Raw genomic sequence first — 14435 nt, forward strand, 5'->3', positions numbered from 1 at the left:
ACGAGACAAATGAGACTGACCAATGAACAGCAATTAAGCTCGTACTATTAAAAGTCTACTTAATTATAAAAAGATTCTAATCGATATATAAGAGTTGGGTTGGTGAGTAATTGACTTTTGCGTACTTCTGGTTTAAGGCACCTGCGGGCTTCATACGTAAAACATGTTCTAGAACCGGAGAAGCCCACCTATTCACGAAACCACTTAATCGCTGTTGCCAATAAAGTTCTGATTAAAGTTTATATATGCGTATCACTCTCATGCATCGTTTCACTTCTTTTTTCTTTCTGTCTTTTAACGATTTTGAGGCTAGAGACTCAAATTTGAAACACTGCACTTAATAAAACCTGAAGCACTTAAAGAGGTCTGAAACCTTCGCGATGACTTTGAAGACGATCATTATAGACGACTCGTAGAAAACTTGGTACTTCTGTTTATATTTAACGAGAACAATAATGCATGGTCTTAATACCAGGCTTCTATCGTGGAATGTCTTTATGAATGTAATGAAAACCCACTAATTCTCTCCACAAATTCTGTGGAAACATAAGGCTTTGCTGTAAAGTGTAAAGTCGACTTCGAATTCTGGTGTCCACATCCTCAGCAACGACAATCTTATTAATTAATTCTGGTGACATATATATACCTACATATTCAACTATATATTTTCTACTGTGGCAGGTTTTGCCTGGCCTTTTCTACTGCGCGCTATTTGTTACGTAACTTCGTTTATTCCTCAAGATTTCTGAGGATCAAACCTGATCGTATTATTTTGGTTTGTTCTAGATCTTTGGTGTATTGGACTTGACTGATGACCTATATTATTGTGTGATCGATAACCGTATAGTCTAGTTTTGCTTAAAACATTAGATTTTATAAATCCATAAGTACTAAACTTGAAATGATTAAATTCATAATAAGCAAGAAGTCGATAGACAATGTATATGTCGAGATAACAATATTAACAAAAAAATTGCAGTATATAAACCCTTCTTAATCGGAAGCTCTTATGTTAGACATGCATTAGTGTTCCTTGTTCTTCTAGTTTGAATAACTTTTCACTTCGAGTCAATAGTTCCAATTTTATAATGAATCATCCTATCGTTTATTAACATTAATTATAATTGCATGCAATTGGTCAAATCAAAATGAAATTCGCCTCAAATTATTTGACTTTGATTATTCCATTACAACGCATGCAATTATTGCCGTTTTTCGTTAAAATAATGGCAAAATTCTACGGTATGAACGTAGGTATCCTATAGCTAGTAGGCTTGTAGCTATAAAATGACCCAGCGCGCAAGGCAGCAACAGCTATCTTTATTCTTTTAGGAAACTAATTCATGATCCAGAATGGAAATTGACGCGGTATAGTTACCATAATTATCCAAGAAAAGTAACCAAGTATTAAAAGAGCTTCATTAAGTTCATCTATTAAACTCAACCTTCGATTTGGCTCAAAGGAGTTTTCAATTTACGTGCATGCATTTATATCTGCAGGGAATAAATTACAAATTACTAGAGGGCAAGAAAAATTAAGTTGCAACGTACTGGCTCTGTAGTTTTAATAATGACATCGATCTCACATTCAGCCATAGTTTCAATTTTTTGACCAATCATCGTATCGTTTCTTAATATTCCAATTGAGTCAAATCAAAAGAAAATTTTCATCAAATAATGATGAGTTTGATAATTCCATTATAACTCGGGCAATTAATATCGATTGTGAGCATGCCGGAGAGTGGCCCAATTGGATCTGGGTTGTCAACGCCGGGGTGAGAGAGAAGATTTTTTTTTTTTGGTCTGGGGGTGAGAGACAAGATAAAAAAAAAATTAATTTTTATTTTAACTTAAAAGGGTAAGAAGGGAAATGAAAAAAAAGTAAATTTCTATAGATGAATTTTTTTTAAAACACGTGCATACTCAGGAGTGTGAGTGTCTTGAGTCTGAGCCTAGCACTCCCATTTGATGATAATGTACGTGATATAGGACATGAAAGTTGGGTCGTGTTTTAAGATAACCTTCGTTTATGCGCCTATTTTTTGTGGATTATAATTTGCTTAATTAGTATAAGCGGTATAAGTAACCTAGCTAGCTAGCCATCCATGGAATAAAGATGATAAGAGACTTAAAAGCCATAATCGGCATCAAATCCTCTGTCCCAAAACCAGTGTCTCTCCTTCCCTGTCTCCCATTCAAGTTGCGACACATGTCCCACTACATAATAGAACCTAAACTCTGTTAACTCGTTTCTTTTATTGAACCGTTAAGTATTAACTCTTAATTACACCAATAAAACCAAAAAAAAATTAATAAAAATAAATTTAGAATTCTTGTCTTCTTCTTCTCTTTGCCCAGTCGGCCAATCCACACCAACTCTCCCTCTTAAAAGCCTCAATCTCATGTGCCCAATATTTCTCATCTATACATTTCAATCTATGAAATCCATGATTCATGCTATCAAAAAGAAACTTGAGTAGTCTTTTGATTTCAAGCAAAGTCCAAATAATCCGCATGATATGGGCATGAGAAGCAAAAGAATCTAGAAACTGGAATTGATTAAGGCTATTCTATCTCTCTAAATCTAAAAATGCCATGATTCTTCTACTAGGAGCAGAAGGTGAAGAAAGGAAAAGACCAGATGTCATGCAGACTTGCTTTAGAGGTCGGAAACTCGATCGGAATTCATATGTGTCAGTTTGTATGGTGGTGTCGATGATGTGGTCTGGATTGTTGTTCATATTAGTAGGACTGGATTCCATATTGACATGATCTGGTCTCCTGAGGAGAGAAAAAGCGGAGAGAGATCTGCTAATTTTGCGAGAGCAAAGACCAAAAAAAGTTAACGGAGGTAAATGGCTGTTAAGTTGTCTTATGTGGCAGGACAAGTGTCACAACTTGAATGGGAGACAGAGAAGGGGATAGGGATTTTGGGACAGAGGATTTGAAGCCGCCATAATCACCTATGCAAAGTTCCAACTTCCAAATGTTGGCTGCTGGCAATAAAGTACTAAAAGGAGCTTGGTGAAATTCATCATTAGGTAGTAGTGAACTCCATTACTGTGAAAGGAAATACTCCCGTGAATCAGCTCCAGTTATAACAAGCAGGCTTTTGAGCTCTTAATTAGGAACGAACATCTCCGGCTTCAGTGTGAAAAAAGGAGGAAGGTTGCTGCGTACGTACTCATGGAGCTCTATAGTGTGAAACTCATAAACCAAATTCAGTATATCTCTGACCTCGATCTCTTTAATTATTTCTCTCTAGATTGTTTATTTTTCCAGTTCGCCTTGATTGCTTTGGGTGGTATATACTTGTGAGTTTATATAATTTTCAAGGCTATTGTAAGAATGATTGGTCTTTAGCTTTCAGAACTCTCTGGTTGGATTAGATTCAAGCTGGGAAAAGAAAATCCTCAGGCATTCCCTTGCATATCGTCTATCTTCTACAAAAGTAAACATCATGTTTGACCCTAAACCCATCTTGGGCATGAGATTTTAATTAGGTGGGGTTTTCGTGCCAGAGGATTGGGCATCATCACAAGAATACTAATTCTATTTTGTTACCTACAGGATTTTACCACTAAGGTTAGGTTGGGTGAAGATAAGTTTTTTTTTTCTTCCCAAAAGAGATTAGCCAGAGAAGTCATTTTGGTGAGAATATTAGACATAGTAGCTTTCTGCAATTTTCTACGGTTACTAAATTCTAAATATTATTATGAGCCAAAAGCATTACTTGTATTAAATTACATACATGAGAAAAAAACTAAATTAAGTTAATTATGAGATGAATTTTTGTTGTGAGTTAGTAAAAGGATTACTTTAGGGTAAGTACGTGACTACAATATTCAAGTTTGTATCTAGTTGCAATATCTTTCTTAGTGTTCTTCTTCTAGTTTTCGAGCATGTCTTTCTCTGAACCACAAGTTGTGTGTTTTTCTTTCTTCAACTTTATTCACTACATTGTTATTGTTTTCTTTATTTACTTCATGATAATGTTTGAATAATATGTGCTTATTTCTTTTTATATTTTTATTTTTTAAAAGATGAACAAAGGATTTCATTCCTACCCGAATGGTGACTCGAACTCATAAACTCGATCTTAGGTAGTGGGTGCTTTAAACCATCACATGAATTCTACATGAACAGATCAGGTTATGGAAAATTGTCAAGTCACTTCGTCGTGACATTATCGTTTGGTATTTGGTTTGACTATCAAAATGCCTTTAGGGTCTACGAATGCATGCGTGCCTCTTATTTAATAAAGTGATATGAACATGACCATGTTTTTTTTTTTTTTTGACGAAAAAACATGACCATGTTTGAAGGATATAGATCTACACAAACAAACATTTATATATATGCGATAAAAACCGATCTCCCTAGGTTAAAATTGACTACACACTAAACCCTAATTTAGAAGTTTATACTTCTTCGAGGATTTGAGCATGTAAACAATCTTAAATAAGTGATAGATTTCTTTTCCCGGTTTTAGATCGTTTGTCCCAATTTTATGCAAGAGCTAGTTAGGCTTAGCTAGGCATGAGCTGTAACTCGATCATCCATCCTCATACTAATGTAGAGAGATGGCTAATTTTCCAGATGACAATTAGACTGAAAGTTTTAAGTGTCGACCCAGTTACGGTAAAATAGGTATTAGGGGTTGGTGAACAGTCAGGTTCTCCGTAAATTCCAATGTGTGCATAAGATTAATCTCATATAAGCCACTATATTAAGTTGGGCTGCTGTTTCATAAAAACAGCTAATCTAACTCGTTAGTCACTTTTTAATTTATGGTTGTTCCAGAGGTGCACATGCTCTTCTATCTATTGAGTACAACACTAGCTAAATGTATGGTTGACTGTTGAAAATGTTGTACTGAAATGTTTGAAATGCATGTGTTGAAAGCACTCTCCACTGAGTCTCCAGATCACTAGCTCCAGTGAAATACAATTGAAAGCCACTATAGCTACGACCAGTAGTACTCTATGGTGCTACGTATACCAATCCTTGTACTTCAAAGCTTTTATTCCTTTGGAAGCTACAATCCACCTCAAACAATTGTAATATATTTGTTGTAAAACTTTCTCAACTCTACTCACCAAAACAAAGGTGAAACAATTTAAAAAAAATCATAAGAGCGTGTGTTTAGTTTGTAACAGTCATAAATTATCAGTGACAAAACTGAGATAAAAAAAATTAAACATTTATAACATGTGGTAATAATTTGTGAAATAGACTAATACATTACTAAACATTTTTGCTATAAATTAGAATTATGCAGAACTATACCAAACCAATTAACACATAACGATTGCTCAAAAACACATTACTGAGATATTAATACATGTTAATTTTTACGTCCCCTCTAAAACGAGCCGGTCCATGAGTCTATCTCGATCTCTTTTTCTTTCCACTGCCGAATCCCACCCACTCCCTCCCTTGTCCTGAAATGATGAATAGCCCTAAGAATCAACAGAAGAACAAGAAAGAATAAGGCACATACAAGACGCAACAGAACGTAGCTTTCATTTAGTGCTACATTCTTAGATCAACCATTCAACCATAATAAACAACAATGAAAAGAGAATTCGAAACTTTTATTTTTTTGAGTCAAGAAAAAAGAACATACCATAACAATAAGATTTATATAGAAACTTTTATAATATACGTGGATGGTATATATATTCGGTGGTGTTATTGTTTTGTTTCTGGTCCCTCTGGGAACTTGGGTCCCCGATAAGCCCTCTGTTCATCTCTCTCTCTGATACAAAGCTACCTTGTCCGTTTCTTGCTTTTCTTCTCTCTCAGTATTGCTGCGCTCCGCGTTACATGTCTTTTCCCACAGATTCCGAACACCGCGTTCTGCGACCACTTCACTCCCTTTTAAACAAATCACTCTCCTCCTCCTACCCTCTGCATTGTACGAAATAACCAATCAGAATCACCACCGCGGTATTGTTTATATTATCATCTTAATCATATTATATACAACTATACACAACTCTCTCTCTGCTGCTGTGATCTTAGTTTGGTTTAGTTTCTTCCATCATCAATGAGGGCTCATCCCAGGCACGAACGCCGATGGGCCTCGGACTCGGTCCCGGAGAAGACGCTAGTCAGCACTGGCACGTCCCCCGGGACTGAGTCTACCTCGGCGGAGGAGTTCGTCGAGGTGACGCTAGATTTGCAGGACGACAACACCATCGTCCTCCGCAGCGTCGAGCCGGCGACGGTGATTAATATTACAGACGACAGAGGAGCCGAGGCTACTCCGGCGTCTTCCTCCAGGTCGCCGTCGATAAGGCGGAGCTCGTCCAACAGCAGAATCCGGCAGTTCTCTCAGGAGCTGAAAGCGGAGGCGGTGGCCAAGGCCAAGCAGTTCTCTCAGGAGCTCAAGGCCGAGCTGAGGCGGTTCTCGTGGAGCCATGGAAATGCGTCGCGGGTGCTGGCGGCTTCTTCGGCGGTTGCTTCTCAGAATGATGGCGGAGGCGGAGGAGGAGCCGGGAGCGGTTATTATGACTCGGCTCTGGCGGCGAGGGCTCTGAGGAGGCAGCGGGCTCAGCTCGATCGAACCCGCTCCGGAGCGCAGAAGGCCCTCCGAGGACTGAGGTTCATCAGCAACTGCAAGAACAAGAGCAATGGCGTGGATGCATGGAACGAGGTGGAGAGCAATTTCAACAAGCTCGCCAAAGACGGCAACCTCTACCGCGCCGATTTCGCCCAATGCATAGGTTCAGTTCAATCTTTTCATGATCAATTCCACGCATTGTTTGTGATCAAGTCAGTTACTATTTTCGTAAATGTGTGTTGTGTTGTGTTTTCCGCGATAACCTTCTTCACTTTCACTTTTCATTAGTTTATTACAGTGATTAATTTGTTATGTTTGATTAATTTTTATGAAGGAATGAAAGATTCGAAGGAGTTTGCTCTGGAACTGTTCGATGCGCTGGGCCGGAGACGAAGACTAAAGGTGGAGAGAATCAGCAAAGACGAGCTTTACGAGTTTTGGTCGCAAATTTCCGATCAGAGTTTCGATTCAAGGCTTCAGATCTTCTTCGACATGTACGCATTATTTAATTACTCACCAATCATTCCAACCATAGTTTTATATTAATTACCCCTCTCTTTTTAATTCCGCAATTAATTTACCCAAAGCAACACTCGTGGACAACATGGGCCAAAGCTGTCTTTTCTCATTTAATTCCATATTCTCCTGTTGTTTTATACTACAGGGTCGACAAAAATGAAGATGGAAGAATTACCGAAGAAGAAGTAAAAGAGGTATTCTTCTTTTTGGTTTTGGTCCCAAAATTCCATTTTGCATACTGGTCGATAATCATCTCGTAGATTGTTTTTTAAATTAGACAATACTGAATATTCGAGTATCAAATTTGATTTATTGAGACAACCATCTATTCTGAATTTATTAGAAAAAAATCGATACATATCTGATAGTCTACTAAGTTTGACGTACTTACGAGTACGGTAAAAGAATACTCGTTTTCTCAAATCATCTTGAACTTGCTTAATCAGTTGCATTAGTTTATAATATAGTTTGCGTTCATGAATTAGCAGCCTAAAGTCCACCTCTACGTGAAGATTTGGAAAATAAAAGAAAAATTATAAGAGTTGAGCCGACCGAGCTTATGACCAAATGAGCAAACTGATATTAGTCTTTAGCATAAGCGGTCTACAGGGTGTCATGCTTAAAATATTAACGGTAGGCGGGATTGGGTGACCTTAAATACGTGAAATTCCAAAACTAACTACCACACTGCAATAAACAAATTATAATTTGGGTTTGAGATTTCTTGGTTTAGGATGTTTTCCATGTTCTTAAGCATCTTTGATTTTCTATAATTAGTTGGGTAAGTGCACCAGGCCGGTCTCTTCCTCTTGCCAATTCGGACAGATGTCATTTCAAATTTTCTTAATTTTTTGTCAAATTTTTTGGAGGAATGATTTATCGCTTTCAGTGGGGTTGGTGAGGGCTTTTTAGTCAAATCTGTTATCCGATGATGCATGCTTGATATTCTGGTCTCCGTTTGTTTGGCAAAAAATATAGAAAATAATTGGGGTCTTTGTTTGGAAAATAATGGTATGAAGTCGGTGTTTGTTGGAAAAATTTGTCATTTCACCTAATATGATATTTTTTAATTTTTTTTCTTGTTGCTTAGAGTGAATTTTAATATTACCTAATACGATTTTTCATTATTTGTGTTTGTTTAATTTGAATGGTTAATTAGATCATCATGCTGAGTGCTTGTGCCAACAAGTTATCAAGATTGAAGGAACAAGCAGAGGAATATGCAGCCCTGATCATGGAAGAGTTGGATCCTGAAAGACTTGGCTATATTGAGGTTGGTCAACTGCGTTTTTAATTTCTTTTTTGCCCATGAAAATACCATTAATTTTTATCCGTTCTAGTTACTTACACAAATTTGGAGTATGTATATAAAAGCCAAAGGTTAGAAACTATCTAATTTAAAGAAGGGTATAACCATGTTATCGAAAAAAAGAGAGAGAAGGGTATAACCATCCTTTCAGAAAAAAAAAAAAAGAAAAAAAAAAGTATAACGATCAAATAGTATATGAACTATTGCGAATTACATTTTTTGGTATTTGAATATTACTACATTTATAATTGAGTTTTTTAAGTTCAAATAAGGCCCTTGACCAGTTAGACTTTTTCATAACGTATACAGTTTCACATTACTATGACGAGTTACATAGCTTTCATGGTGGTCCAATTCTAAAGGCAACGCTAGTGAAACATTTTCATAAGCTTTGGATGTGTCATTCACTTCCTTTCTAATTCTAAATAGTTTACGACTGTTTCAATCACAATTATTTTTGCCTTTTCTTGCAAGTAGTTTAAATTAAAGAAAAAGCTTAGTGGATATGTTCAATCCTTATGATCTAAGGTGTTGTATCTTGCATTATATATTGGTAAGGATACCGTCGTGAATCCATCACAAGATTGATAATCGTCCTTACCTACTACACCACCGGCACTACATTTCCTTTCTCCTCATACTTATTTCAATGAAGTTTTATTAGGTGTATCTGATGTAAGTATCATTCTACATAATTTTCTATGTGCACAAGACACGGGAAATCGATCATAAAAATTATGAGTGTATACTTATAGAGTAACTTCAGTTATTATAAAAGTAAATATATTTGAAATTTCAGTTAAACTATACACTAAATGCAACATTATTTTGTCCCCCAAAAGTTTTGTTTCACGTTTTCAACCAAGGGTTTTTGTTGACATCCACATATAGTTCTGTTCCCATGTGGACTTCTGCTAATTTCTTTATGCTTAATTCTCACTCAAACACGTATCCACGCATGTGACACTTGCGATGATTTATGAGTTGACATCACGCAGATCTCTGATATCTTTAATCTGCATGGCTCCATTCAAATCTCTGATATGATTTTATTGCTCATGTGGGGGGTTTGATACCATGATGGTGATGATGATGTAGCTATGGCAATTGGAGACCCTTTTGCTCCAAAAGGACACGTACCTAAACTACAGCCAAGCACTGAGCTACACGAGCCAAGCCTTAAGCCAGAACCTCCCAGGCCTCCGAAGGCGAAGCCCGATACGCAGAATCAGCAGCAAGTGCCTCTACTACTTGCAAGAAAACTGGAAGAGACTCTGGGTTTTGGCACTCTGGGTGTGCATTATGATCGGACTTTTTACGTGGAAGTTCTTTCAGTACAAGCAGAAAAAATCCTTTCATATAATGGGGTACTGTCTTCTTACCTCCAAGGGCGCGGCAGAGACGTTGAAGTTCAACATGGCTCTGGTGCTGTTACCGGTGTGTAGAAACACCATTACTTGGCTCAGGAACACCAGGCTCGGGTTCGTTGTGCCTTTCGATGACAATATCAACTTCCATAAGGTAACACTCTCACCAACCCTTATTCTTTGCTTGTTTTATACGTTACAACTTAGTTTGTTGTGTTGGGACCCAATTTATTAGGGGTGACTTTATCGTTAAGGTCAATTTGACCTTAGCCATAATGATGAAAATACGGTTTCTATGGAAAGCATATTCCTCTACGCAGCGAAAGTTGACGAATAATTAGTCTATACCTGTGTTTTTGAGGGTAAAAGAAAAAAAGATGGTGGAAACCAGACCAGATTGAGTTGTACGTACGCAACCTTTACTTGGTTATATACTTCACCGACCAAAAAGGAAAATAATAACCATGTCATACTTTGGTCACTTCTTAGCTTCTACTTTCTAAACTAAAGGGCCATCATCACATCATTAACCAGCTGTTATCGACTATTGTCCATCAAATTTGAACAGTGAATCTAACAATTCGATGCATCAGTCACCGTAATTAGAGAACTTTGGCTAATTTTGTCCCAAAACTATGGCTGGTCATTACAACAATTTCAGCATTTTCTTCATAACTAGAGTGAGGGTGGAGGAAACTACTCTAGATAGGCATAGCCACGACCCACAAGTACTGGATTTTTTTTCGTTGCAAAAGTTTCGACAATGTAATTTGGGATGACTTCGTCTGTGCTCTTAAATACTCAAGATTTTGATCATCAGTGCATTGTGCTTCACTGGCATGCCTGCTACTGTAATGGTTTTTGATGACACATATTGAAACACATGGTGACATAGATATATCTCTGTGCATGTCTCAAGGTTTACCTTAGGATCTTCAAGTACCAGGACATATCCAAGAGCAGACGGTTTAACTGCTTGAATGACAGAGTTGATTGTAGAGGTCCTGAGTTTGATTTTGTTACAGCCAATATATGCCTATACCTTGGTAACCCCTACTGATAATTTTCATTTCCTATTTTTTGCAGAGCATTGCTGCAGCCATTGTAATCGGTGTTATTCTCCATGCTGGGAACCATCTTGCGTGTGATTTTCCGAGGCTTATAAAGGTGTCTGAATCAGTCTATGAGGAGTATTTGCATGACGACTTTGGAACGCATAAACCCACATACGTAGATTTAGTTAAAGGGGCCGAAGGAGTGACTGGAATTATAATGGTGGTATGCATGGTAATTGCTTTCACACTCGCAACAAAATGGTTCAGGCGGAGCCTCATTAAGCTGCCCAAGCCCTTCAATAGGCTCACTGGTTACAATGCATTTTGGTATTCACATCACTTATTTGTCATCGTCTATGCCTTGCTCGTTATCCACGGAGTCTTCCTCTATCTTGTGCACAAATGGTACCTTAAGACGGTATAATTTGAAATCTCTTTGCATTGATTGTGAACATAACAAGGTCTTTGATTATGTATAAATTGCCTAAGATTGCCATCTTCATGTTTTCAGACTTGGATGTATCTTTCCGTTCCAGTTATACTATATGCTGGTGAAAGAATCCTGAGAGTCTTCCGGTCTGGCTTTTATACTGTCCGTCTTCTGAAGGTGAGCAAACATTGTGCTAAAACTTTAGGTCCTTTCTCTTGCCGGACTGTTTTCATGTTTAACCTCTTCTCTTTATAATTCTAAATAGGTTGCTATTTATCCGGGAAATGTTCTCACATTGCAAATGTCTAAGCCACCCCAGTTTAAATACAAAAGTGGACAGTATATGTTTGTTCAGTGCCCGGCTGTTTCCCCTTTTGAGTGGTAAGTCACCAAAAATTATCTTCCCTTTCTCTATAGTCTATATCAGTACTGCCTGATTTTCTTGTGAGACTATTAAGATGCTATTTTTATGTATGTCAGGCATCCGTTTTCAATTACATCTGCTCCCGGTGATGACTACCTTAGCGTTCACATCCGTCAGCTTGGTGACTGGACACAAGAGCTTAAGAGGGTTTTCTCAGAAGCCTGTGAGCCTCCCTTAGCTGGGAAGAGTGGCCTGCTAAGGGCTGATGAAACCACCAAGAAAAGGTGCATATAGGTTAACTATATCTTCTAGCATTGTCACAGATATCTTCCCTGTTTTTGGTCAAAAGTTTGTGTTACATCTAAACATAAGTTCTTTGAACAACAGTTTGCCCAAGCTTTTAATAGATGGACCTTATGGTGCCCCGGCACAAGACTACCGGAAATATGATGTCCTGCTACTTGTTGGTCTTGGGATTGGGGCGACACCTTTCATTAGTATTTTGAAAGATTTGCTCAACAATATTGTCAAAATGGAGGAACAGGCAGTAAGTACAGCTTATTCATGAAAGTATCATGTTATGCTTTTTTATTCTACTTTGATTAGTCACCAAGTCAGTCCACTTATTTTAATGAGTATTGTCTGGCATTTGCAAACTCACTATTCTGGTTTTCTTCTCTTCAGGATTCTCCCTCAGATTTCAGTAGAAATTCAGACCTAAGTTCAGGAAGTACAGATTCTCCCAACAAGGTTTATCTGAAACGAAAAAAGCCACTGAAGACCACCAATGCCTACTTCTATTGGGTAACTAGGGAGCAAGGCTCATTTGATTGGTTCAAAGGAGTGATGAATGAAGTTGCAGATCTTGATCAAAGGGTACTTACAAATGTTCCATGGCATTAAATTTGACAGTAGCTGACCATGTGTTTATTTTGTTGTTAACTTTTTTCATGCCTTTTGATTCGATTTAGGGTGTCATTGAGATGCACAACTATTTGACTAGTGTGTATGAGGAAGGCGATGCTCGGTCAACACTCATCACCATGGTCCAAGCTCTCAACCATGCTAAGAATGGGGTTGATATTGTATCTGGCACTAGGGTATGATATTTGGCCTCTGTCGTTCTCTAAATCCAACATTGCTAATTGCATTCCAGAAAGTTCTGATATGAAATTGCTTGTATCCAATTCTTGTGATCAGGTTCGCACTCATTTTGCAAGGCCTAACTGGAAGAAAGTTTTCTCAAAATTTTCCTCCAAGCACTATGGTGCAAGGATAGGTGAGTCAATCTCCTCAAGCACATTAAATATTTACAGAGTTTGGTTACTCCAAATTTCTTGATTCGGTTATGTTGAAACATTCAGGGGTATTCTATTGTGGAGCACCAGTTTTGGCCAAAGAACTCAGCAAGCTTTGCTATGAGTTCAATCAAAAAGGTCTAACCAAATTTGAATTCCACAAGGAGCACTTTTGAAAGATTCCTGGCATGCATATATAAGTACAGCGCTTATGCCTCAGCTTCTCCATTCAACTCCATTACTTGCAGAAAGAAATTTTGCAATAATCTTAGTTCAATAAAACGAAGAGGAATTTTGTACAGTCTTGGGTAGAAAAAAAGACAAAAAAAAAACAAAATGATGTATACATATATTTAGTATATATATATATATATATATATATATATATATATATATATATATATATATATCGAAGCAAGCAAGCACAACCAGAAGAAATGTTCTGGTTATAGTGAGATTGATGATTAGGAATCTCAATGATGCAATATTAGCCCTGCACTGCACTAGTGGCCTAAGATGGGATCATAGGTGAGGTGTAGCAAGTGGCCTAAACTGTCATTGTAGGGGAAGGTACTAGCTTAGAGTGTGGTACAGCTACAATGGAGAAGTTGACCCAAAGTTGGTAAAAGGTTTGAATGGGGTGAGTGGTAGACACCCATTGGTGGGGAGAAGAAGACAGTTTTGGAAAAGGAGAGAAACTGAGGAAGGTTCTCTGAACTTATGGATTGAGGTGAGGTGGGAGTGAGATGGCTCTGTCCGTTTGAGGAAACTCTTCCTTGTTCATCTTTTGTGAAGTGGGCTCAGAGAATCCTTCTAGAATGTTGAGGATTATGATGCAGAGGACCACATGGAATGCAAATATTTTTATAGGGTACTTTACAATAATAGAGTTTTGCCTGTAAATGAGGATCATACTTTTAGTTTTTCTCATTGGGGGTCAGATCCATATGAATGAAGCATAGTATTGCAGTATCTGTTGGAAGATTTTGGTATCCAATGTACAGCAAACAATTAGTTCATTATGCTCTAAACTTAGAACTTGAATCTCACATACCTGGCTATTATGCTTGATCTTAAATGATGAACATTTATCTTTGTTTTTCTTTTGGCTGAGAGCCTACCTAACACAAAGAATATGTAAATAAGAAGGGGGGGGGGGGGGGGGGGGGGGGGAAACAAGGGAGGAAGACCAAGCCAAAATCTCAAGATCCAAATGAAGCCACAAAGAATGAAATACACAACATGAAAGCACGAGTGAAGGAGCACAGTTCCATTATATACAAAACCAGTACCGAAGTTTGTCAACTCATCCATAAAGATTAGAGGAGTGATAATGCATAATGAGATAGAAGGTACAAATTGTTACTCAACAAAGGAGATTGTAAAAAGAAGGATGAAGACTTCTTAATGCTAAGATTCTTGAATCTAACTTCCCCTCCCTATCTTTCTGGTACTCCTACCCGCTTTAATAAAATACACTATCAAAGAATCACTAAAAGATCACAAAAGAGATAAAAGAGTAATC

The 14435-nt window shown here is 37.6% G+C and overlaps 1 protein-coding gene across 2 annotated transcripts; it reads left to right on the forward strand.

The window, feature by feature from the left end:
- Positions 1–2968: 2968 nt before the first annotated feature.
- LOC133742409 (respiratory burst oxidase homolog protein A) lies at positions 2969–13882 on the forward strand. Of its 2 annotated transcripts, XM_062170066.1 has the most exons (15): positions 2969–3224; positions 5809–6731; positions 6903–7062; positions 7233–7281; positions 8247–8360; positions 9495–9917; positions 10850–11236; positions 11330–11425; positions 11514–11629; positions 11729–11896; positions 12000–12159; positions 12297–12488; positions 12584–12712; positions 12813–12891; positions 12977–13882. In XM_062170066.1, exons 2-15 carry the CDS (start codon positions 6053–6055, stop codon positions 13084–13086), a joined length of 2862 nt encoding a protein of 953 aa, XP_062026050.1. In that variant the 5' UTR covers positions 2969–3224; positions 5809–6052; the 3' UTR covers positions 13087–13882. The 2 variants fall into 2 exon arrangements, with proteins under 2 accessions (XP_062026050.1, XP_062026049.1); XM_062170065.1 differs by having other exon boundaries at positions 2969–6731.
- Positions 13883–14435: the final 553 nt, after the last annotated feature.

Source organism: Rosa rugosa, chromosome 4 (assembly GCF_958449725.1).
Source record: "Rosa rugosa chromosome 4, drRosRugo1.1, whole genome shotgun sequence".
Classification (NCBI taxonomy): domain Eukaryota; kingdom Viridiplantae; phylum Streptophyta; class Magnoliopsida; order Rosales; family Rosaceae; genus Rosa; species Rosa rugosa.